Here is a 27,613-nt window from a genome sequence, read left to right as displayed (position 1 = left end):
CTGTTGCGATAAAATGTAGACTTGTGGAACGACTTGTCCACAAGTCTAATAAAATGCGTATTGTTTTTAGCATTAGGTAATCATCCGATGACAATAATTATCATCGACTGTACAGCTCAAAATCATTATATTATATTTATATCAAATTTGCTGAGAGAAAACTATTGAGAATTTTGTTCACAAAGCCGAAACGGTGTTATCATCCAGCAGAAAAGGGCCTCTTTGAGTTCCTCTATTAAGCTACAACGACGGCTGGCCGTGCAATTAAATTCAGCATTCGCGTGAACGAAATCGCCTTCCTCAAAATGCGAACACTATCAATGAAATGTTAAGGTTTTGTGTGAAATTTTTTATAGTCGTATTTCGAGCGCAAGGAACTTTATAAAAATGCATCGTACACAATACATACCGGTACATAAAAACGTCGGCCAAAGATTGGCAACATTAATCAAGCTTATAGTTTTGTTTTCGTATTTTGTTTTCATATTAATTCGAGGGCAATTTGTGACTCCCGTCAAAGATACGCTCCATATACCTCATTGTTTATGAAACACAGTACGCGTTAGATCGACTGGAAACCCACAAGCCAAGTGACGTCCGTTATACATTGTATTATTATAACAATCGTATTATGAAGCATGGATCTAATTGACGTTGGCCCTAATGGCAATTTCACGAAGTTGACATTTTGCTATAGCAGACGGCATAATGTTAAAGGCAAAATTAAACATTCGGTTTTCGGAACCGTTCAATTGTTTTAATCCCTTATAAATATAGATGTATGCATTAAAATATGAACATTTCATTTCCAAAGGTGGTCGCGTTTTTTAAATATCCCCCAAATCCGGAGCGAATGTCCGTAGCCATTTTACTTGAAATATTTCTCAAAAATGACTTATACTATCGAAAGCTGCTGTACTTCTAACCAAGTTTAAGTTGTATTTTATTGCCATTCAATTCAAGAGTGATTACCAAACGTGCATACCATCCCTTTAAAGTTTTTGGATAACAAATTAATGGCGATACCAGCAACCATATCAACGTCAGGATAAACAGTAATCAACCATTGATATATATCCATTTACCTTGTCACCATACCTAATAGTAGACTGTGCTTGGGTACAACCATAACATAAAAACTTCCCATTTTGTTTTATATTCAATAACATTTATTTCAATGCTGCTATTCATTACAATTAATGCACATGGTATTGTTGAAATTACCCAGTATAACATGAGATAAGAAATATAAGTTGTCCACAATGATTCGATTGTAAACAGCAGATAAATGACTATATTTAGGTGTCAGGTTAAAGACAGTGGACACTATTGGTAATTGTCAAAGACCAGTCTTCTCATCATATGCATAAAAATAATAACAAACCTGTGAAAATTAGAGCTCAATCGGTCATCTAACTTGTGAGATAATAATGAAAGAAAAAAACACCCTTGTCACACGAAGTTGTGTGCGTTTAGATGGTTGATTTCGAGACCTCAAGTTCTAAATCTCAAGTCTCGAAATCAATTTCGTGGAAAATGACCTCTTTCTCGAAAACTATGGCACTTCAGAGGGAGCCGTTTCTCACAATGCTTTATACTATACCGACCGCTCCCCATTACTCGTTACCAAGTGAGGTTTTATGCCAGTAATTATGTTGAGTAATTACCAATAGTGTCCACTGCCCTTAATCAGAATGTTTTTCTTCCCTCACCTACGGACTAACAAACATACAACCAAGGAATTGTAACCGGAGAAAGGACAAATGAAGCAGATGAGACAATTTGAGACAAGGCCAACACAACCATGAAGGAAGAAAATGTAATTTACATCTAATTTACCTGTCTGGACTACTCCTGGTCAACGTGTGTTTAGTGTCCAAAGTTTTGAAATTAATAAATAAATATGTATGATTACAGTAATACAATGTAAGAATGAAGGGGCTTGGCTTGTGGGTTACCAGTCGATCTAAAGTGAAGTGTGTTTCATAAGCAATGAGGTAGAATGAGCGTGATCATTTATTGCCATTGAAATGTCTAACAAAAGAAATAACGAAAAATGTGAAACAAATTATAAGTTTGATTGATGTTGCCAATGTCTTTGGTCGACATTTTTAAATTAAATGTACATTTTCCTCATCATAAGAAGTGGCCCTCACTAAAGGAAAAGTGCTGCGCCCCTTCAGAGAGAAGTTCAGGGCATGGTGTACAATAATTATGATGATTTGAAAAGCATGATACACTATTGTATCATGCCTTTCAAATCATCATATTGTACATATGTCTTACCTGCTTTCTTTGTCCTTTGTCCTGTCCTCACTTGGTGTATCCTAACATAATATGGTTTAAATAGCAAACATGTGGACATTTTTGCACAATTTAGTCATCGAAGTTTATATTGAATCACGCATACACGCAACAGCCGTCCGTTAATTCAGACGCGGCTTGATTAATCTGGAAGTTCGTGTCACCATGTCAAAATGGTCTGTCATCGGGAAAGCCAATTCGTGCAACCCATTCAGTGAAAACAATACAGGAAACAAAGAAACGAATTGCATCTACAGTCAGCTAGGAGCAGAAAATGACAATAAATATTTCAATCATTTTGCAATAAGGGGTTTTGGTTTTTTGTTTGTGATTGTTTTATTCTGGCTGAACAATTTCTTTTGTTGGCGATTTACATGGTTGGCTTTCGCTTTAAAGAAGGCGTTATAAAGAGGTAGTGCTTATAAAAGAGTACATTCTGAAGTCTGAATCTCATTTTCTGATTTGTTTTTATTTGTTGTGATGTCCTCTTATAACAACATATCTGGTATGAAGAGATAAATTTGCCATTCTCAGCGACCTTTTCTACTGTATACATCGATGACCGATTCACTTAGAATAAATGATTGCACGGTGTCTTTTCATTGGCTCCATGATTACTGTGTTTTTCGGTTGCAAGGCCTTTATGATTTGGCGGCTACAGCTACGGCTATGACGGTTTTTAATGATGTTGCTATACCTCAACGCATGATGACGCAGCGATCCAGCCGTAGCCATAATATAGCCGCCGTTTTGGACCTGACCCTTTAAGAACGAAAATACGGAAGAAGACATTGAACTTGTTATTAATTTTTCATAGAAAAGGGAAGAAAACCTGTAATGGGTCAAACCTGTTTTTGTAGCGACACACCATTTCGGCAAATGGTATAGAACACATGTAAAGGGCCAATACTTTTAGCGACACACCAATATTATCACCAAATAGTAGAAAACCTGTAATGAGCCAATACTGATTTTGTAGCGGCATATACCATTTCGGAAAATTGTAGACCTGCAATGGGCCAATATTGTTTTTATAGCGGCACACCATATTATCAGCAAATGGTAAAAAACCTGTAGGCCTAATGGGCACATACTGTTTTTATAGCGTCATACCATTTCGACAAATGGTAGAAAACCTGTAATGTGCTGATACTGTTTTTTATAGCGGCACACCATATTATCAGCAAATGGTAGAACACCTGTAATGAGCCAATACTGGTTTTGTAGCGGCATATACCATTTCGGAAAATTGTAGACCTGCAATGGGCCAATATTGTTTTTTTTTATAGCGGTACACCATGTTATCAGCAAATGGTAAAAAAACCTGTAGGCCTAATGGGCACATACTGTTTTTATAGCGTCATACCATTTCGACAAATAGTAGAAAACCTGTAATGAGCCAATACTGGTTTTGTAGCGGCATATACCATTTCGGAAAATTGTAGACCTGTGTAATGGGCCAATATTGTTTTTTTTTATAGCGGCACACCATATTATCAGCAAATGGTAAAAAAACCTGTAGGCCTAATGGGCACATACTGTTTTTATAGCGTCATACCATTTCGACAAATGGTAGAAAACCTGTAATGTGCTGATACTGTTTTTTATAGCGCCACACCATATTATCACCAAATAGTAGAAAACCTGTAATGAGCCAATACTGGTTTTGTAGCGGCATATACCATTTCGGAAAATTGTAGACCTGCAATGGGCCAATATTGTTTTTTTTATAGCGGCACACCATATTATCAGCAAATGGTAAAAAACCTGTAGGCCTAATGGGCACATACTGATTTTATAGCGTCATACCATTTCGACAAATGGTAGAAAACCTGTAATGTGCTGATACTGTTTTTTATAGCGCCACACCATATTATCAGCAAATGGTAGAACACCTGTAATGGGCAAATACTGTTTTTATAGCGGCATACCATTTCGACAAATGGTAGAAAACCTGTAGTGGGCCAATACTGGTTTTGTATCGACATACTATTTCGGTAATGGTAGAAAACCAGTATATAGGCCAGCACTGGTTTTGATCGGCATACCATTTCGGAAAAAGGTAGAAAACCTGTCATGAGCCAATACTCTATTTGTATCGGCACACCATTTCGGCAAATGGTAGAAAGTCTTTTCTGGGCAAATTAAAAAAAATGGTTGTTTTAAATGGTTGTTTTTTAAAAGTATTCTCTACTACAAATGAACGTGCTGAAGGAGGACATTTTAAATAAGGGTGTTATCAGGTGTAGTTTTAAAATGGCACCCATCCACCAAGTCTATAAGAATATGGGTTAAACAACATTTGGTTCATTAATTGAATGGTTCAAAGTATGCATAACCGATGTTTATTAACAACGAACTTTTGTCCCCAATACTAGCCAGCTCAATGCCCATTGTAACAGCTTTTGTATTCATACTGAACTGTGCAGGAAAAAATGTTATTTTGTTTTAGTATTTAAACAGCAACATTTAGTAACAACTCGCACATAAAACCACCGGGTTTTTCTTCTTTTTCTGATAAATTATTATTAAACATGTTAAATCAAGACAAAACACAACAAAACAAAACATTCGTTTGCTAGGCCTATATCCTGCCTTTAACAGTACGTGTTCTAAATCAGCTTCCGATCAACGAAGACGACCGCGGGAGTGTAGAGTGAGAGTGTTTCTTTGAACAATTTACCTTTATTTAAATATTATTGAAGAAAAAGAGGAGCAACGGGGAGCGAGATCGACAGATTGATTGATCAGTGACTAGCCTCAGATAAAAGTCATTCAGACACCATGATGTATCCCTCCTGTCCAGCGTGTATCAGTGTACTTGAAAGGGACGCGTTGCCTTGGATCGGATGAGTTGGTCTTTGAAAAGCATTTATAAACAGTTTTTTTAATAAAATGCATTTGGTTAGAAAGATACTTTTAAAGAAGAATATAATGATCCACACAAGTATGACTCGAAATAGCACAGTTTTCCTTTTACGTCGCGAAGAAACACGGTCGGTAATTTTGACTTCATAAAATGGCCGACCGTGTTAGTTCGCGACGTCAAAGAAAAACCGTCCAATTTCGAGTCGTATACTTGTGTGGATCATTTTATTCTACTTTAAAATGTCTTTCTAATCATATGCATTTTATAACAAACTGCTACAAATGCTTTTCTCGACCGACCAAGGCAACGCGTTCCTTTAAAATGCGGGAATTTAGTGATCCCTATGCTGGATCATAGAGTAACTCCTTACTCTATGGCTGGATCAATGTGACAAAACACGGGGTACGCACTCATATTCACTCACGGGACCAACAGGGGGATACACTTCAAGAGTCAACACGGGTCCCGGGAAGCTTGACAGGACAGGAACATTGTATCGTTGATAAGAAATCGAAACTCATTGTCCGTACAGAATAAACAATGTTATTTAGTGTCATATTTAACAGAATAATCAAGCACATGTTAAATTATCTTGGACGCACAGAACAAATAATATCAACCGACGTAAGCCTGGTTCATACTTCCTGCGAATGCGAATGCGATACGAATCTTGATGTCACAAATTCGCAGCGAAAAGTTCGCAGCAGTTGCCCTCTGCTCTACTCCCTTGCGAATATCGATGCGAAAGGAGGGTCGTGACGTCCCATTCACGTCAAATTCGCTTCGCATTTGCATTCGCAGGAAGTATGAACCGGGCTGATAGTCCTCTCGCTTTGTTTGACCGAACCTTGGAAACCGTATTATAAAATCTGTACAGCAGATTGTTTCGTATGGAGAAGTCAAACATATACAGTCTTTCTTTGCTGCGTTTTGGAATAGGAGCCGCTTACTCTTATAATATAGGCTACATTTTGAAAATCTTTGGTAAGTCCCCGTATTATTTCAATTCCAGAAACAAAAGAATGTATTCTTTAATTCTGTCTTTTTAAACTCATTTCTTATGGACAAACTTGCTTATTAATAGGTCACTGTGTCCATGCCCTTTTTGAAACTACGGATAAGCTTGGGCAACGGCTTTGGAATACGACTATACCTGAGTGAAGCCCGGTAAGGAAAGCGCACGTAATAAGTGACGGGCCCTAAACGCCAGTCGTGGTTTCGAAAGGGCCTAAATGGTATCACATCACACTATCATGGTAATTCGTGTGTTTTTATCCAAGTAAATCACTCATTGCCGAAACCACTACAACACCTGTATCTTTCACTTTTAGCAAAAGCTATTATGGCTTTTAAAATTTTATCAAATTTTATAACAGTACACCACAAATATCACGAGTTTGGGAACATTTTTCCCACATTACTTAGTCAAAGGTATAAGTTAATCTTCTGTTGCAGTGTATTCGTTGTTATTATTTTTTTAAACAGTTGGTGTGATGTAGGAATCGTGGCATCAGGCCAACATGAAGAGGTTACAGTGGTTAATTGGTTTTATAGTGTCAGGAGTGTCAGGGTTATTTACACCGCGTTTACACTAGATCATCCTACAAGGATCCAAGGAGGACCAGATCCCGAAAGCGAGATCAAGCATTTTTTTGTGCCGCGTTCACACTTGAGTATGATATCGCATAGTTAAACGGAAGTTCAGTTCAGCTGACAGCAAAGGTTACTGTGCGAGGTCATTGATTGTGCGCGCGCATGTTCCCTGAAATAACCGGAACTCGACGAAAATTCAGACACAAAACTGACCAAACTGACAGTAACTTCCCTATGTTATAACTGTATAAAAAATACATAGAACAATAAGTTGTTTGAACGCTAAAAAAAAGCTTACGTTAGATGATAAACGAAAAAAGGTCGGTACTGAAAATTCTGGAGGACGCAAAGCATGTGAGTTAATCAATTGCTGTAATGTTGGTTACCAGTGTCATACAAATTATTGGGTCAGGGACCAGTTCACGATAGAGTGCACATCCCCTATGCACAATGTATACAATCCCCATGTACATACCACCATGGAGGAAGATTGCACAGCGTTGGCCGGATGTAAGCAGCTGAAATTGCAGGACCTGATCTCGATCTGCGTCCACACTTGTTTTTGATCGCCTTTGCGGGATCTCATCTCCCTCTGATCTCGCAATGATGGGAGGTCGAAAAGGAGGATCTGGTCCCGATCCTGATCGCGTTCACACTAGCCGGTGACCTCCCTTTGATCGCCCTTTCGAGATAAGATCCTCCTTTGATCCTCCTAGCAGGGTCAAGTGTGAACACGGTGCCTGTTTCTTCATTTTCGTGTTTATGTACCTTGTACTGTATATTTCATGTAATTTGTATAACTCTTTTTATCTTCTCAATTTTTTGAGGTTTTGGGGAAATAAGTAAATGAATAAAACCATTCGACAATGACTGACAATAAAACATACACTTGTTTAACTTAAAATGATAAATAACAAAAAAAGATAAGCACCACATCATGTTTTTGTTTGTGAAGTTTTTATTTATTTATACACACAAAATACCACTGTGATACTAAAAAGCAAAGCTGAATATCAACCAAATAAAGGTCAACTAAACGATCTTATAATAAGTTTACCGCTGGATGCATAATTACTCTCTTGTGTATTTGCATTAATCAAAGTAAACACAAGCCTGTTTGTCTTTTTTTACTGTGCAAAGAAATGGGATGTAGGTTGTCGTGTATTATTATTAAGTTGTATTGTGCATACAAAAAGTCAAATTTATTGGATTTTATCTTTAATTGTCGCAAGCTCAGCAGAGCGAGGGTTTTCTGCAGATTGCCGCGAAATGAGGAAAGGCAAGCTTTGCATGCCCTACACTAATCGGGGGTGTTAGGCCATATCATTGACAGCATGGGTGTTGTTACATTTTATATATGTATAATTACTTGTGTTGTTCAATATAATCAGTCAAAGTGTTTTGCAAGAACAAAATTCAATTGAGTAATATATTTTAAAAGATTGTCATAATTTGTGAACATTGTGGGAACACAATCCAATAACACAGTTCTGAGTTTGCACACAGTCATTGTGTGCTAAGGGTGTACATGATTACGCATTTTACACAACATGTTTTTCTTACCAGAGTTAGGTGCTATACAACGTTAGTGTTTAAGTGCGATTAACAAAAAAAGCATCTTTGAGGAGCATTCCTTGTTCTTTCCTTTTACACTGTACTTATAACAGTTTGCCATAGTCGTTGTATACAACCGTCCTTGTGGGGTACTCCAGTATTTATAATTCCCCTATGGGGTCCTGTTCTTTTCTCTTTTCTCTTTTCTGTTTTGTACCGAAACATGTACACTGGACCCTATTCCAGATCACAGTTCCTCTGTCAACGTGCGAGTTCAATTCTGTATACATTGTGTACGGGGCCTACGCATTCAGCCAACGGCTTCTTGGTTAGCCTCCCCTTGGGCCGTGTCCGACGTCCCCTGCTTCGCGCGTCGACAGCACTGGGAGGGCAACCTCTCGCGTGCGGTCACCAGAAAGTCCCTTGCAGCTGCCCGGAACTGCGCGTTACGCATGGAGTACACCAAAGGGTTACATGCAGGGATGACAAACACTATAACAGCGGCTGCCGTCAGGTAGTTATGGGCATCGGCGACATCTTGAAAAGTGACCAGGAGGCTGAGGACGACGATGGGGGTCCAGCAGAGCACGAAGATACCTAGGAGGATCAGCAGGGTGACGGCAGTCCGGAGATCGGCGTGACGAGTCGGGCTGATTGATAGAAGAACGAGAAAACAAGAAAGTACTGTTAAAATAATGAAGCAGCTCTTTGAAATAATTTCGCCCTAGTGCCGCCACCCACTTTATGTCAAGGCCTCTATGGCTTGGACAGCTTCACAGAGCCGCTATCCCGAGCGACTGGAAGGGGAGACCGCTCAATCGACTCACGTGCTTTTCCATTCACTTGGGATCGCGGCGGCGCTACGAATCTGGCCAAGCCACGACGGCCTTGACAAAAGACTACACCACCCACTCCGTACCTTCCCGTATTTCAATCAATTTAAAGTGCAAAAGAAAATACAATTGGGGAAATCGGAAACGAGTGCACAGGACAATAATTTATCATAAAATCAGGGGTTTTCATCGCAGGAGGTTCTTTTAGACCTTATGCAAAATATGACGTCATTTGAGTATGGTGCCCTCGATCAAAGTAAATTAGGTTGCCCAATTTGCTTGGTCCCCCGCACGCAATATTTTTGTCCCTTCTTTTTCTTTTGTAGAATTGCCACTTTCTTAGTGCTTTTTTTGGATTAAGTCTTGTTTTGAATTGATTACAAAAGAGAATCCTTAAAAAACCATCAGGATATTTTTTGAGGATGCAATTCTAATGTGCAGACAAAAATTCCACGGACCACCTCTTCCAAATTAATATGAGACTGGTGGGGTCGAGCGAAAGACTGCTTGGCTCATCCATGCGCTGTGCTTGCACAACGTGAATTTTGACTGTTTCATGTGTTCTTTCTTACTTCTCTTTCACACGGAGCCATTTAGCAGAGGTCCACTGCTAAATTTAAGCATGGTTATTATACAACTTTACAAAATGTTCATCGTGTGAAATGACAACAACTTGTGTACTGGCCAAGGTCTCTTGTAAAGTATTGTCAAACATTGCTACATTTTACAAATATGCTAAAATAAAGCAAGAGACCACTGTTAAATTGCTGTCGTGTGAAAAGCACATTTTAACATATACGGTGAATAGACTCAAGCTATGTACACAGGTAGACTATTATTATAAACATGTACTTTGAAGGCTTTACAACTGATGCTCTTTCCTATAACGGTCGTTTAATCTGCAATCTGCCCTCGAGTTAATTGCAAAGCTGACCGATTGCGCAGTAATGCTTACTTTATTGTGGGTTGTTATTATAATATCTTGTAATGACATAAAGTGCTATCAATATTGAAAGAAATAGTATGGCTGGAGAGGTAGGAATATATTTGTTGTCAAATGTTTGTTGTCTCACATGATCTAAATCACAGTCAATCACACAAATAATTAGTACACACTGCATATTATTTGCTGTTAAAATTTACACCATGGGTGTTAAGACAATATAGATAATAATAATAATAATATAATAATACTCTGTTCTTATTTAGCTATTTTCACAACCAGGGGCATATCAAAGCGCACAGTATTCTTCCTGCAGGATACCAAGAGAGAATCAAAATTAACATCATAGTGCGTTAAAATTACACAAATATTCGTTTTGGCATAAAGAAGTGTTATTTTAACACGATCCTATTTTGTAAATTTTGAATCTTGATGAATATTTTCATATGACAACACCGGTGGTGTCAATTTTAACACCACAGTTTTTGCAGTGTAACTGTTGTAGATGACACTAACTTCCATTCCTTATTTTAGCATTCGCGCGCGGAGGTTAAAGTTGGTTCGTTTTAGGGTCCGTTGTGTATACACATCTTGTTCTACTTACACACAGGGCGAGCTGGTAAAATAGTCTTATGACATGAGATTTCCCCAGCTTGATGTCACCCTTTTTCCATGGTAGATTTTTCTCTATAAATTTCACTTTAAACTGAGGTCCTCCCTAGCCAATTACTTTGTCAACTCAGGGACCTCGGGCCGCAGCGCAATACCATCTCCTCTCCCACGTGACTCCCCGACATCCCTGAGGGACAACGAAAACCATCTGTTACCAAGGCAACCCACGGTAAGATGTGGACCTTGCATATGATTTGAAAATTCCAATTGTCTGAAAGCCGCCTGTAGGTAGAGTATCAGACACCGTGAACGTAACGGGACCGATTGTAATTGTTCGTATCACACTCTCGCATGGGAATATTATTATTGCTATTCGTTTTTAATACAGAATGAGTTCTCGCTTTCCAATATTTTTTTTGTCTGACGGCTGTTTTTGTTCAGCGATTTTTGTATTTAACTTTTTTTGAAGGGAGTCTTTGTTTGTCACTCCTGTTTCTTTATCGTCTTTCAATATGTCCGTTCGTTCGTTCCTGCTTTGGGGTTTCTGTTCATCTATCAGTTCTGCCACCACAAACTTAAATAGAATGATGGCTTTTTATTTTGATTTTTATGTAGAAATAATTATGAAGTTGAACTTAAAAGCATCGTGGTGCTTTTGGAATAAACAATCCTCGTAAACACAGTAGCCTTTAACAGACACTAGTTCTGGTGACGTCAGGGATTGTTAATCACTTTATGCAGACTAATAATGGGAGACTTACTGTGTCTCTGCACAACAACAGTCGGAAATTCAGTACTTAAAGCAATGCAGTGAGCATACCATGACGTCATCAAATCGTTCATTCCAACTGCTTCCACGGGAAATTCGTGATGACTTTGCAAAATATTCCTGTCGAGCAGTTACCTATGAAAGCCACATTAGTGCAACAATTACGTATTTTGAATCCATTATAACGAATTTACACCGAATCCGTATAATGACTGATTCAAAATACACCATCATTAGGAATTCACAACCCGTTATTAAGGATTCCTTATTACGGATTTATGTCGAATCTGTAATGACTGATTCAAAATACACCATCATTAGGAATTCACAACCTGTTATCAAGGATTCCTTATTACGGATTTATGTCGAATCCGTAATGACTGATTCAAAATACACCATCATTAGGAATTCACAACCTGTTATCAAGGATTCCTTATTACGGATTTATGTCGAATCCGTAATAACGGATTCAAAATACATCATTATGAATTCACAATCCGTTATCAAGGATTTTTTTATTACGGATTTACACCGAATCCGTAATAACGAATTCAAATAACATCATTATAGGTATTCACAACCCCTTATCAAGGATACGTTACTACGGATTCGAGTAACACTTGCCTACAATATTGGTTGATGTATAATTATGTGTGGCCTTCATTTTACTCCTCTGCCCATATTGCCACGGCAGCACATATATAACACCAACCTGTGACACTGGACACCTTTGGTAATTGTCAAAGACCAGTCTTCTCACTTGGTGTATATCACCATTAAATTATGCACAAAGTAACCAACTTGTGAAAAAATGAACTAAACTTGTCGTCGAAGTTGCAAGATTATAACAACCCTTGTCACACGACGTTGTGTGTTTTCAGAAATGCTTGATTTCTGGACCTTGAAATCTAATTCTGAAGTCTCGTAATCAAAATCAAACATTTAAATGGAAATTTAATCTTTCTCGAAAACGTTGCTTCAGAGGAGCCGGTTCTCACAATGTGTTACACTACCCATTGCTTGTTACCACGCGAGTTTTATGCTATCAGGGGTGGATTTCACAAAGGTAGTCCTAACTTGAGACTAGTCCTTAGCAATGCTAAAAGATAGGACTGGTCATAAGTTAGGACCAGAAACTCATCCTAACTTAGGACTGGTCCTATCTCTTAGCATTGCCTAGGACTATTCCTAAGTTAGGACTACCTTTGTGAAATCCACCCCAGTGCCTTTTAGGATTTTGCTTTAATACATTTTTTAGATCAAGTTTTAAGCCATGACATGAATCACTACTTACTGTGAATGAAGATGTATGTAATATAATTGACCTGTATAAGTTTCAAATTCATTAGTCGTCAAGTTTTTGAGAAAAAGGTGACAATCACAGAGCCATGTTTTCACGAGCTTTGCGTATTAAAAGGTCTTCACGCTAAAGATACGGGGAAAAAATCGTGACATTGTTTTTACTGTACTTTCTCAAAAACTACAGCACCTCAGCAAGAACTATAGGGGAAGCTTTTTACCATCATTATCTTCAAACCATGTAAGTTTAATGTAATTATGTGGACATCGTCTTTTGTGTCGTACAAAAAGTATCTAAACCTTAGCCTTTAAGTGTATTGAGGAAGATTTAATTGTCGACTATAGGCCAACCCATTTAAAAAAAATGTAATAATTAGTATTATAGGTTTTCTCGGTCAATTTCGGAAAAAGAGCAGCCAGTTGAACCACCAAGCTATTCTATTTCGCGCAAAATCGAATGCTACTCAAAAGGGTCATTCGATTTCGTTTTGGGATTAGTCAAATGTAATGTTGCGTCATTCGAATTAACAAAATAATCATTCAATTTAACAATTCATCAAAGCAGCATTCAAATTCGCAGACGCTTCTTGAGGCGTGTGTGTCACGAAAAAGAATGACGCTACGCTAAATTGAACAGAGTACTTAAGGAATTTGACTCGACCCAAAACGAAATTGAATGGCCGAATTCTGAATTTGAAACGCAGTAACAACTGGAAAAGCAAAACAGCTTTAATTCGAACGCATGGAAATTAAATTGACTGCTCATTTGCCGAATTTGACCGAGAAAACCTATATTAAGAATACTAAATATGTGATAAACATATTTATTTCCTGGTCCTTGCTCCTGCGACCCGCGTTGAAACAAAATACAAATTTCACTGTGATGGATTTTAATTACTCTTCATTTTCCTAATGGCGTAGAACAAAGTGCATCTAACCCCTTACAATATTATTACTCAGTCACAAATGTCATTTGGATTATGGTTGTAATTATTGTTACTAATGGTTTTTGCTGTAGGCTATTTAAGTAGAAGAGCAGTAATGTCGATTTAGTTTTACACTAAAGCATTTTTAAAACATTTAATTTTGGAGCAACGTGGATATGGAAAAAGATAGGTGTTATAAATTTAGTTGTTATGTACAATACAATGAACTAACCTGCGATTAATTCATCTTAAAAGGCGGTCAAAATCCAGAGTGAATAATGTCTATACATACGCAGGAAAATAACCCCTTTTTGTGATACACAAACTGAGAACCGTTTCTCCAGATTTTGGGGAATAAAACAGGTAACTTTTCCCCTAACCATATTGCCTTGAAGTAAAATACTTCTCAAAATGCGTTATACTATTATAGAAAGCTAGTGTATACTTCTTACCAAATAACTTTTGTTATTGTCAATACTTTTAAAGGCAGTGGACACTATTGGTAATTACTCAAACAGTGTGAACAGTATTCGTACGATCTGACAGTGTGTATACGGGTGGGTGATGCGGTGTGATCGCACGCACCACGAACAGGGTATTTCGGAGCGAACCATGCGACTGCCTTGAGCAAGGCTAGCATATGTTGAGATACACCAACTGTGAAGGCTAGTCTTTGACAATTACCAATAGTGTCCACTGCCTTTAAGAGTGTTTTTTCCCTTTGACTTGCAAACATTGTTTTTCCTGTGCGGATCATCGCATTCAACTCGACCTAGAATAACATCAGTGTGTAGCATATGTTTTTTTTTATAATAATTTGTTTTCAAAAAAATGTGCAAGTCTAAGATGTCAGTTTGAGTTTGTGATCAACAAACGACGGGTAAACATTCTCCCCTGCCATAATTCGGGATATATTTATTCACAATACACGCCACTCCATACGTCGGCCCAGCATCTGAAGATCACAATATTAGATCAGTTGACAAGAAAAACAGACCAAGGGCCTGCTGGTTCGAAAGGATAAAGAGTTTCTATGGCGACAAATCTATTCAGCAGTTTGCTTTTTAATGTAATTGATGTTCAGGTTGGACTGGTTATTTATATGCGAGCGAATCCAGTAGAAAATCCAGGAGAAGGAGATTAATTGATGTTTGATGATAATTTATCAAATGATTGTTGTATATTATGAGGTTTTCATTATTAATTGACTTGGCACAATAGAAACCGGGCGCACTTATAATATACGGAATTGTAAAATGTTCTATTAAAACGCATTAAAAATTATATACAATTACATTCTTTTACGTTGACATGGGTCTGGTTGTATACACATCTTAAAATGACAGGGTTTTTTTGTTTTGTTTTTACAGTCTTGAACCCCCCCCCCCCCCCTGCCCCGGCCTATCCAACTTGTAATCATTGTGTATAAAGATTTAACAAAAAAAACGAAAAAAACAAAAAAACAAATCCGGGGCACGACCTTACCCGTGTCACGTGGGACCCTGGTTCGAAGTTGGGTTCGAACCTGGTGGCAATTCCAAAGAGCTGCTTAAGCAGAAAACATCCGTTAACCATTTTTCTGCCATGCAAAAACTGTGGTGGTAAAATTTACACCGTGGGTGGTGTCACATATAAATTCGGAGGGAAATCAAAATTAACACCAAAGGGTGTTAAAACAACACTAATTCTACAACAAGAGGACTAAGCAAGAGCGCTGAAAGGGGGCTTGTTTAAAAACAAAACCGATCTTCACATTTTCAAGAAGTGCCCCGAGAAAAAGACATGGTTCCCCCCCCACCCCGCCCCTTAATTTCCCTAAAATTATTACCATATTTTCGGCGCCGAGTTTGTCGTCAGGGCATTAGACCTTTTAGTTATTAAACACTCAGTGCGTTATAGTGTAATGTTCCAACGAAAACGAGACTCAATAATTTGATGGGGAAATGTGCCCCACTCAATCAGAATTGAACCATAGAGTTTGTTCCTGCAGGTTGGGCAAATTCAAACCCAAGAGTATTGGCTATGACTGACAACGTTTTGGCTCAAGCATTGTTAGTGATTATAGTGTTCAGTACACGGTGCTCGATCGTAAATCGGTGCTTTTATAAGTGCAGTTTGAAGGGGCTGTCTAATAGCACTAATTTATTAGTCCTGTCATAAATTTCGTTGGGATATTTTGTTAAGAGAACCCCTATAGTGGAATTAATATTGACAGTTGTCAGAATGTATAAGCGTCCATGTCAAGATTCCTTTTGTGAATAAGATGTTTGATTTTTTTTCTTCATATTTTGTATTGACTAATCTACCAGAGTAAGTGCCGTACAGCAAAGTGTATAGGCCATACCCTTAGTCTTGGTGCAAGACGTTGCTGTTCATTATCACTCACTGTGATGTGTGTATGTTGAGTGTATGTACATATGTACGTTTAGGCCCTACTCAACAAGAAGGTATTGCACTCAGATTTTTTTTTTTTTATGCAAGTCGCCCAGACACACAAGGCCTGAAGGCCACTTCAAGGTGTGGGCTACAATTATTTTTTTCCAGAGGCCGTTGCCACATACTCCTAGGGCTGAAACAGGGTTACCCCCTTGGCTTGGCTTGGGTATCATCAGTCCGAAGCCTGGTCGGTAGAGCAGAAACCACTCCCCTATATTTTAAGCCTACATGAATGCTGAACTGAATAGAATCTATTATAAATTTGCACAGCTGTTTAAAGGTTCGACTCAATTTCGGGTTCAAATCGGACCAACATCTTTAACGTATGATTCAAAGGCACTTTGACAAAGCTTGTGACAGAGAATGGTTTCGTTGGATACAATGATTTCATTGGATAAACGTGCTGTGACGTAAGCTTTCCATATCAGTGTTATGGTTGGTCTGAGTTGATGTAATTTCAGCTTGCACTTTCGACCATCTCCATGCAGCGTGCGTGTGAATAATTTGTGTTGTTTTTGTATGCAATAGACCATGTGAACTTTGCCTACAGTAAGAGTGACCTTGTGCATTCTTTGAGTATTCTGGCAGGCAAGATACTGCACTGGTCCAATGAGAAAGTTTACATTTTATGTCATAATTACCACATAAGTCAAAGAGTTATGAAAGTAAAAGCTGGGCAAGTTTATAGATGTGCCCCTTTCATCATATCAAAAGTTGATAGGAATTGGACAGGGCAATATCCATAAAATATAAGATTTTATGTTTTCTTCCATTAGGCTGTGTACAAATCGTGTTTGCAAGAAGTCCGGGCTCTGTGGCTCTTTTGTAAACATGTGATGTCACAGGTCACATCGTCTCTATGAAATACATGTATATGTGTAACCTATTGACTGCGAATCTGTGTGTGAAATGCATGCGAGGTCAAAGGTACATTTGTACGGATCCGGACACCCGACATCTGCTGGTGTTATTCACGAGGCTCGACCTTTGACGTCAGATTTTTGAGCTATCTTCAACCTAACCCACCCCTAAATTACACCAAACCCCCTTATTTCGAACCACGACAACCCCATAATGAGTCGACCCTACACAATATTGTTGTGATCTGTGAGGGTATATACATCTCCTTGTTGCGTCGTAAAAGCAATGGATTGATGGCCCGATTTACAAGACGGCGACAACCCGCCTTGGATAATTTACACAAAACCACTCCGCATCCAGAAATTAAATTAAGTAAGAGACAAGATGATAAATCAGCGCTGAGTAGAAAACATTCTAAACTCCCTAGAGATTTGGGACTCACGGAAGAGAGATTGGATCTTACTTTCAATCTTCTGACAGTGTAAACCTTCTGAAGAACCGCAATCGAAATCGGTAAAGATAAAAGGTCAGACCATGTTCTGTGTAGAGTCATGGAACACTTTGTGTATCATTGTTTTGGAAGGCCTGAGTTGATGGGATTTATTGTGGAAATAAGTGAAAACTTGTAGGCATGTTGTGGTTTCTGAGACGGCAACATATCTTATAATTTCTTGTCTAAAAGCATCTAAGGCCTACATTGCCTGACTTATCAAATGTTCGAATGAAATAGGATACAGTTTTATAATTCGATTATTTAGCTCTAGAAAATCGGTCTGGACTTTTTCGGACTTAATTTTGTGCGTTTTGGAAGCGACGACATAATATTCTATGTGCCTTCAACTTTATAATGTTAAGGCTGATTGCGTAAAGGCAGCGTACATTATGACATGTACGAACGAGTACCTGATAGTGTCCCTGTGGGGTACATCACACACCGCAACAGTCTTAGCAAAATGCATGTCGCCAATAGTTGCAAAAGACTCTGCAAATATTTGCAAGTTCGCAAGAATATTACTTATCTTAGCAAACATTTGCGACGACATTAATAAAATTATCATGATCGCAAGAACTAGCAAATATTTGCATAGCCGAAAATAATTGCAAAACAACCTACAAGTATTATTTTGCGATGTCTGAAATTATTTTCTCACACATGACGTAATTATGATAATCTTGAGGGATACCATCTTCAGGGCCCAATTTCATGGCTCTGCTCAGCGCCGTGCGCTTACCATCATCATTCTCCGCTTACTCGTCGGTGCAAACGCCGAATTTCTACGCTAGCTGTGTCAGGGTAGAGCGCCTATAGTGACGTGGAGTACGCACGCGCACAAGCCAACAATCCCCGCTAACCCGTGAAATACGCTTTACGTAAGCACAGAATTCCCTGCTTCCGTAAGCGCCGATTTGCTTACAGTAAGCAGAGCCATGGAATTGGACCTCAGCAACGAACAGATTGCATTACTTCCACCCTTGAGTTATACACAATAGCAATACTAAATCCGTTTCTTAGAATATTCTATACGTAATGGCTTGATAACTGTGTCTCGAACAGCAATTTGCGAGTCACTTTTATCCTTGACCGTAATAAGATGTTAGAACATATTCTTTCTTACTCTCTCTCTCTGTAGACTTATAATATTATTATAATATGACCGTCTTTTGCGATGCTTGCAAATTAAAGAAGAAGATATTTTTTGATGTGTGGGTGTTTATGAGTGAGACTCCTTGCTTCGAGACGTTCGATGTTAGAGGTCTAAATTTCTTAAGGGCAAAGTATACCTTTGGTTCTTAGAACCGTTCGGTTTTTGTAAATTATTGATGTATGCAATATAACTGAAACATTAAATTTAAAAGGTGTGCGCGTTGTGAGATATCGCCGAAGCGAATATGTCCACGCAGGAAAATACTAACAGTTACGCTTTCAGATTCAAATTTAGGGGCATACAAACTTACTTATAACCTTTTTACAAAACCACGTTAATACTCCGAAGTGAAATGTTTCTCAAAATGCTTGATACTACATCGAAAACTGCTGTAGGCTTCTTACCGGCAAAAGTTTGTATTTCCACTAACTTTAAGAGTGAAACCAAACGTATATACCTTCCCTTTTAACTATTTAAACTCATTTAACTAATTAAAAGATTGAATGTCCATTAAAGTTGGCCTCGCCTCGTGTATATGGAACATTCACTATTTCAACTCATTAAAAAATTATCACCATTGCACTCAGAATTACTCACTGCTTATATTTTCACTCTAATATCTTTGCTTCTGGGACTGGAAAACACTAACATTGTTCAACCTGGTTTTGAGCAAACTAAATTCATTTTGTTGTCAAATTATCTCGGGAGGTAGGCAATCTCCATTTTGTAGAGAACCATGGAGAAAGCTTGGTCCGTAGATGTCCATTTGGGACGATTTGATTGGCTAGGTTAATTGCCACCAACGCCTGTTCACAACCTCGTTCCCCCAGTTAGGCCAATTAGTCTATTAACGAGTACCGTTTTATTTGAAGGCCAAAACGATGATTGCTGACTTAGTAGGGTTGTCCTAAGACACGCCCCCAAGATGGTGTCCTGGATGGGACATCATAAATTTATAAAACATCTCTTCGTTTGTCTTTAGCTTTTTGTAGACTTTCTTCAAAACGTTACTCTATGGTTCAGTGAGGAGCTGATCTATCGTGGGTGGATGGATTTTGATGCAAACCATGGCAAACTTCCAAAGAGCTGCGTAAGCACAAATGCTTACCAGAGTAAGGTTACCAGCCAAACTACCATTTCACATGTACAGTTTGTGACTGGTATCCTGGTATTTTTAAGCAATAATGTCTGTTTATAAAAGCAGCTCTATGAAATTGGGCCCTGATCATGCTGGGCAAACATATCGCTGTATATTTCACCTGCCTACAAGAGGGAGCCCCTCGAGGCAAGGCTAATATTTTGTATGCCCCATTTCCCCCAAAACACTTTAGGCCGGATGAAGATGTTCTCTATTACGTGTACATGTGTGTACTTGCAGAGTTATTTGTCTCTGCAGCATACATGATTGGACTTTGTGATAGTTTGTTATACCATGTTATTACCAATATGCATCCTTGTTATACCATACTAAATATTTTTCTGTCCATAGGTTAGGGAACGAAAGCATCTCGCTTCACCTTATGTATTTAAATTGCTGCGTATTATTGAACCATTGTGTACCTAATATCATATCCCATACTATATTGCTTTTGTAATTTCGACATAAGCGTGCATTATTGTATTGTATGACAGCATTGAAATAAATGGTACTGAATGAATGAACGAATATTCTGCTAGTTCAGAGTTGACTGTTGATACACCATTCAGCGCCATTGCGCCGAAGCGTCCGGACAGTAAATAAATTACACTCGTCATTCTAGCAGACGGCAGCTCATAAAACGGCAGCTCAAAATCGTGTTACCAGACAAGCTCATTTGGAATTGTGTTCGTCCTGAAGGTTCGGAGGAAACTCATGTTTTAAAAGGATGGTGAATGACACGTAACAGCAATTAAAATGGGCAATTGGTAATCTAATATACTCTAAAAACTCCCGGGTTAGAATTGACCCGATTTGGGTCCCAAGGGGTCAGACCCATTTCTGGGTCTGTTTGACCCAGAATCCGTGTCATTATGACCAGAAAGTTGGTTAAAAGCGGGGATTTCGGACTCGAATTCCGGGACACATTGACACAGACTCCGGGTCAAACTGACCCAGAAATGGGTCTGGCCCCCTGGGACCCAAATCCGGGTCAATTCTGACCCAGGAGATTTTAGAGTGTAGTACTCATGCGTGACTATAATTAGCATGTTTCATGAGAAGGGTTAATTGCATCAAAACATGTAACCAGCTCATGTCATTGTATGGGTGGATTTAATAGTGGTTCAAATTTGCCGCGATGTACAAGTGTACGTTATATTCCCTCCCTCATCATAACTACGCCCACACTACCCGGTCCTAAAATTAAAAAAATTAAAAAAGCTAAAATCAAAATGACAATGGTTACAATATTTTGATTGTGGTGCTCTCCACTTATTTGATTTACAAAGATTAATGATATTACTGGAGTGGTTGTCCTTGACTGAACCATATTATATTCTATTAACGATTAAATACAGTTGCTGCTTGTAGAAATGTTATGCTTGCTGCTGGCTTTGAGAAAATATAACGATAGTTGCATATACGCCTGAACTACAAAATGGCTGCGTGAATAATAATAATAATAATAATAACTTTCGATTTATATAGCGCCTAATAATTAACACTTAATTCTCTAAGCGCTTTACAAAGAAGTACACTATAAATCAACAACAACATAAATATATATATATAACAAATAATACCACTACAAGCATAACGATACAACAATACAAGAACGTAAACTATTGTAAGAAAAGGTGTGTCTTTAAGGCACTCTTGAAATCACCAAGGGAAGATGTTTTCCTGATCGTCAAGGGCAGAGAATTCCACAGAGTTGGAGCCGAAGCCACAAAGGAGCGGTCTCCATAGATATGCATATTAACAGGGTGTACTGCAAGGAGGTGTTGTGACGATGATCGAAGTGTACGAACTGGATTATGCTTATGAATTAGATCTGACATATAAGATGGAGCAAGATTATTCTGGGCTTTAAAACACATCATAAGAATCTTAAAAACAACACGTTTTTCTACGGGCAACCAATGAAGTTTCTTTAGAAGAGGAGTGATGGAATCTCTTGAACGAGCACCCACTATTAACCTTGCTGCTGTGTTTTGAATTCTCTGTACACGGTTTAATTCCTTTTTCGGAAGGCCATACAACAATGAATTACAATTATCAACATTTGACATTATCAAAGCATGAACAAGTATATTAATAGAAAAATGTGAATGCGTTTGATCAATGCAAGATCTCCCTAAACGCAGCCACTCTTGGCAAATGACTACAAAGAAGACAAACAAGACAAACAGATTTAGGGGGATGGTGGTGGGATTTGATATCCTGAATGCAGGATTATGAAATGGAGGACAATATACACTGGGCAATGAGTTCCAAAGAGTAAAAAGAACATGCCCTGACTGTGTGCAAAATTACATGTATTTTAAAGGCAGTGGACACTATTGGTAATTACTCAAAATAATTATTATCATATAACCTTACTTGGTAACGAGTAATGGGGAGAGGTTGGTAGTATTAAACATTGTGAGAAACGGCTCTCTCTGAATTGGAGTAGTTTTCGAGAAAGAAGTAATTTTCCACGAATTTGATTTCGAGACCTCAAGTTTAGAAATTGAGGTCTCGAAATCAAGCATCTGAAAGCACACAACTTCGTTTGACAAGGGTGTTTTTTCTTTCATTACCATCTCGCAACTTCGATGACCAATTGAGCTCAAATTTTCACAGGTTTGTTATTTTATGCATATGCTGAGATACACCAAGTGAGAAGTTTTGTCTTTGACAGTTGGCAATAGTGTCCAGTGTCTTTAAAGGAAAAATACCCCAAAATATTTCCCCAACTGACCCACTAACCCACAAAGACAAGGACAGACAGACAGAGAGAGAGAGAGACAAACAGACATACAGACTAACATAAGAGAGTTTCATTTTACGATGGCACCACAAAATGACAAGGATGTCTCAGTCCTTTAAAGACACAGGGGTGGATTTCACAAAGGTAGTCCTAACTTAGGACTAGTCCTAGGCAATGCTAAGAGATAGGACTGGTCCTAAGTTAGGACCAGTAACTCATCCTAACTTAGGACTGGTCCTATCTCTTAGCATTGCCTAGGACTAGTCCTAAGTTAGGAATACCTTTGTGAAATCCACCCCTGGACACATATAGTATATACTTGGTAATTGTCAAAGACCAGTTTCTCGCTTGGTGTATCTCAACATTTGCATAAAATAACAAACCTGTGAAAACTTTAGCTCATTGGATGTTGAACTTGCGAGATAACTATGAACGAAAAAACACCCTTGTCACACGAAGTTGTGTGCTATTCAGATGCTTGAATCGAGACCTCAAAATCTAATTCCGAGGTCTCGAAATCAAATTCGTGGAAAATTACTTTTTTTCTCTCGAAAACTACGTCACTTTAGAGGGAGCCGTTTCTCACAATGTTTTATACTTTCAAATTCTCCCCAGTACTCGTTACCAAGTAAAGTTTTATGCTAACAACTATTTTGAGTGATTATCAATAGTATCCACTGCCTTTAAAAAGGGTATTGATACCTTTTGTAGATCAAGTTTTTTTTGCCATGACAATATCACTGGGAATGGAGACGTATATGTAATAAATAAAGGAAAGCAATGGAAATCACAGAGCAGTGTATTAAAGAGAGTAGCGTAAATACGTTGTACGTGCTAAAATAAGTTTGTCTCACTAAGAATTATTTTCGTGAATTTTTTTTGCCATTTTCTCAAAAACTACAGCACCTCAGCAAGTTATATTTTAAGGGGACGCTTTCTAATCATTATCTGCAAACCGTGTAAAATTATTGTAAATCTATATGGACATTGTGGTTTTTGTATGGCACAAATAGTACCTTAACCCTTTAAGGAAAATCAATCCTCATACATGAATGACACAAGACATTTGATAATAATTGTCTGGCACTGCGACGAGGATCTCCATGGGTAATCGTGTCTGTCTTCATTTAGTAACTAATCACGAGCGAGTCGGAAATTGAAATCCGAGTGTATTATTTTGTTTTACTTTGCAGGTTTTTTTTTTTGCGCACTGTGATCTGCAAAGCGTTCAACTCAAACGAGACGAGTAGAATCACGGCGCCCATGACCTGGGTCCAATTTCATAAAGCTCATAAAAGCTCAAAGCAGACATTTATGCTAGCAACTTCCTTTGCTAAGCAGAAAATGAGTGGGTCACAGCAATGGCAAATATACGGTATTTTGGCTGGTAACTTATTTTTGATAAGCATGAGTTTCCTGTGTCTAGCATTTTTTTGCGCTTCAGGCTTTATGAACTTGGGTACAGGGCCCAATTTCAAAGCTTTAATAGCAGAAAATATTGCTTAGCGGCAGATTTATTTGCTGAAGCCAAAAAATGAGTGGGACAACAGTCGCAGCAATGTAAACTTTGTGGAATGTCATGGCTGGTATTCCGGTTTCTGGCAAAACATTTTTGTGCTTAGCAAGATTTTGTGCTTACGGGCTTTATGACATTTAGCCATGCTGAAGGGTTACTGCTCGAGGTAATGTAATCACATTCAATCTCGGAACGAAATGAACATTGATCAGAATGTATTTAAGGATTACGGACCGTGTCTTTGGTAATGCAGTGCTGCACTTAAGAAGCGAATTACGCGAACGTATGATTTATTTATGGAAGATCTTGTCAAGCAAGACACATTACCCTTCCCCCCCCCCGATCCCCCATGACACCACTCCCCTCCCCATTCCAGTGAACCACGCACTACCATTATACTTCACATTATATTTCTTGTAACAAAATGAAACGCAAATTGTGGCGGGGCTTTTACAGGCATGTCTGGTTTCTTGTTTGTTTTCGATGATTTCGAACGGGATGTAGAGCAGCTGTACCAAGCCAAGAAATATTTGGACAATGAACAATATTTGTGTAAAGGTTCTGTCTTACCAGGCAATAGACCTTAGAACTGATGACGTCACGTGTTTTGTTTACCACTTAGCGTTCATACTTCCTGAGAATGCGGATGCGATACGAATTTTGGCTTAACAAAATCTGCAAGCTCAACTCCTGTGAAACATCCACTGTTATCGGACTCGCAGCTGATGGAAGTTTGAACCGGGCTTTAGAGTGGAAACCATTTCTTCTCTAACAACTGTCGGAAATGCAGCACTTTAGGGATTAAGCAAACTGTACAGCGTAACGTAACGTGTGACGTGGCTCCTATTGTAGCAGAAACCTTATAGCTCTTTAAAACTGAATCGACTTTCTGCTCGCAAGAAGTTAATATATGAAATTTTAAGTGTGAAAGTTGTTCATTTTTGTCATTCTGTTAGTGATGGTTAGCTATGGGTGTGACGTAACGTGTGACGTAACTCTTTTTGTAAAGCAGAAACCTTATAGGCATTAGACCCCCTTGCATTGACCGCCATCTTTGATTCCCCCCGTGCACGCGTGAAAGGCTATCATTGGCCGAGAGTCGTGCACAGCGCGTTTACGCGTGCACTTTCCCTTTGCTTAACATCAAAGATGGTGGTCAATGACGTCTTGTGCAATCCACTAGTCTACAAAAAACTGAATGGACTTACTGTTTGTTGGGTCTTGCTAGGATCATGTTGTGAGCTTTGACAGCGCCGAATACACTCGGCGCATCCTGGACCACTGACTGACTGGCCATGTGAGATTCAGTGCACGCCACGTTACACTTCTTAGCTCCTACAGCTCTCAACCTCATCTTGACCCGTTTGAAGAGTCGTACGTATGTGACAGTCATTACGGCCATGGGGGCACCCACCGCTAAAGCGTAGCTCACAACCTGGCTAGGGAAAGGGGGGACGAAATGGTGTGAGCTACCGACACCAGTGCTGTCCATTACACCCCAAATGGCGATGGAGACAACGGCTGTTCCGAGAGCGTGACACCAGGCGTAGAGGGTGAGGTTCCGGGCCCGCGTCCTCCCGACCTTCTCGCTGGTGTTGGGTTTAGCCACCACGGCATAGCGGTTGATTGAGATAACACATAGCATCATGTTGGAGGTACCGCTGAGTAGGATGAGGAAGAAGAAGTGCGCCATACGGAGTGGTGTGTTGTCGTGCAATGCCCACTGGCTGTTGATAACTCCAACGATGACTAACGGGAGGTTGATGAGCGTGTTCAGGAGGTCGGCAACGGCCAGCATGAAGGCCAAGAAGTTTCCGGGCTTGGTGCCAACGTTGGTCCAGGCATGCCAGAGGGTGCCTAAGACCAAGACGTTACCAATGACGGATGTTACTGCTAGGATCACCAGCAGAACGCACCAGACTACCACCGCGGGGGGCGTTCCATGTGGGTCCATTGTTGGTGTGACGATTAAGGTGTCCATTGTTGTGTTCATCATTTTTAAATGTTCGTCATCAATGACGTCACGGGGAAAAATTACTGTGTACGATTGGTTTAACTCGGGCAAGAATCCCAAATCACCCCTTGAAGGACTCAAACCTGGAACCAGTTCTCTAGATGAAAATGTGAACTACTCGAACAGCTTCTTTCTAAGTAGGACACCTATACGTTCATTGTTATTCTGCCGAAACAACGATTCCTATAAAAATGGCAAAAAAATGTTGGTTTTACTTACAAACTCAAATAACACCTTCGTCCATACGTCATCACGCACATGATATCCGGATGATTTTTATTCCGCTGGTGAAAGCAAATCCTCTACTTTTTATATTTGTGCAACGTGAGAAGAGAAAACAAGCTCAGCTAGGAGTTCAACAGAGATCGAGTATGTCTATACGCAATCGTTGCATCGTTGTGTTTAGAATCCAAGAAGATCGATGGAAAGTACACTTGCCTCAAAACTGATTGAATTGTCTATTTTGATATTCACGTCTCGTATAATGTCGTTGCTCGACGTACGTGTGATGATAACAGGAAATCAGAGAAGTTCAAAGCACCCACTTCAAAACTACAACACATAACAGTCCTCACGCGGATAATCTTCGCGTGAACTTGGTTCTGAGATTTGACGAGATTACTGCATTATAATGCATGTATAAAGCAGCGGTACGTGCTACATCAAGGCCACATCAAAAAGGGAACACGGAGAGAAAATACAGATGGAGAAAGTTAAGTGAGATGCAGTAAGGTCTTGAGAGCTGACGCTGTTTGATGATAAGACGCAAATCTCAAATCGCAGTCAGAGATCAGCAGCTTTAAGGAGTTCAAACCTTATACTTTATTTCAAAGTATACGACCCAAAGTGAACCCTTCAGACTTTTCTCAGGTTGAAGTATAAGAACTGACCGAGACGAACTTTTTCCGCAGTTATTTATGCTTTTCTTGAGGCTAATGATGCACATTGTCAGTTGATAACATTCATGAATGATTGAAGCCTATAAACGAATCATTTTTGTATAATTTTTTACCTTGATATCGAAGCTGCGATGACGAAGTTTTGATCAATGTGCAATGTGAGTTTGGACGTTATGCTGGAGTGCACTCGTCGAGTGACGATGTGATCAAAATAATGCAGTTTACGGAGTAGTATCTGGTCGATCGGTCCTCTCCACACTCTTACCCAAGCTTCAGTATTTGATCTCCAGGATGGATCCTTGGTTCTTCTCCTTGATGGCAGGTCACTTTTTACTCCTGGGTGATTTCCGATAAAAATGAAACTGCTCCCTGCCCCCCAAAGTCGATTCAAAAAGATGAGACCGTGTTTGCGCCGATGTAGCCTGGGCACACCGAAGTGAAGATTTCACATTAATATAAGCGGACCCTGTTCTTCCTCCCGGGTTCTCTTCGCTCTTCACTCGATCGACCTCGCCACTGAAGCAAAATGAAGTGACTGCGGCGTGATCGAGATGGATGCCCCCAAGATGGTTGTGTCAACGGCTGTTTTATGTACGATTCAGCTAAAAAGCTATAGAAACGGTGTTGATGGGAGGCATTATCAAAAGGT

General features: G+C 39.2%; 1 protein-coding gene across 1 annotated transcript; it reads right to left on the bottom strand.

Moving 5' to 3' along the window:
- Positions 1-7,780: 7,780 nt before the first annotated feature.
- Positions 7,781-27,461, bottom strand: LOC139944193 (D(1B) dopamine receptor-like). Its single transcript, XM_071941159.1, has 2 exons — positions 25,260-27,461; positions 7,781-8,970 (listed from the first exon to the last, which is right to left on the bottom strand). The coding sequence occupies exons 1-2, from the start codon at positions 26,045-26,047 to the stop codon at positions 8,631-8,633; spliced, it is 1,128 nt and encodes a 375-aa protein (XP_071797260.1). The 5' UTR covers positions 26,048-27,461; the 3' UTR covers positions 7,781-8,630.
- Positions 27,462-27,613: the final 152 nt, after the last annotated feature.

The sequence above is a fragment of the Asterias amurensis genome, chromosome 11 (genome assembly GCF_032118995.1).
Source record: "Asterias amurensis chromosome 11, ASM3211899v1".
Classification (NCBI taxonomy): domain Eukaryota; kingdom Metazoa; phylum Echinodermata; class Asteroidea; order Forcipulatida; family Asteriidae; genus Asterias; species Asterias amurensis.
Note: the sequence above shows the minus strand (reverse complement) of the source record. Positions and strands in the feature narration are given on the sequence as shown.

Excerpts from the sequence above, each read along its gene's own strand:
- LOC139944193 (XM_071941159.1), bottom strand. The coding sequence starts at position 26,047 with ATGATGAACACAACAATGGACACCTTAATCGTCACACCAACAATGGAC. Across the intron at positions 8,971-25,259 it reads CTAGCAAGACCCAACAAACA|CCCGACTCGTCACGCCGATC; the intron begins GTAAGTCCATTC and ends TCTATCAATCAG.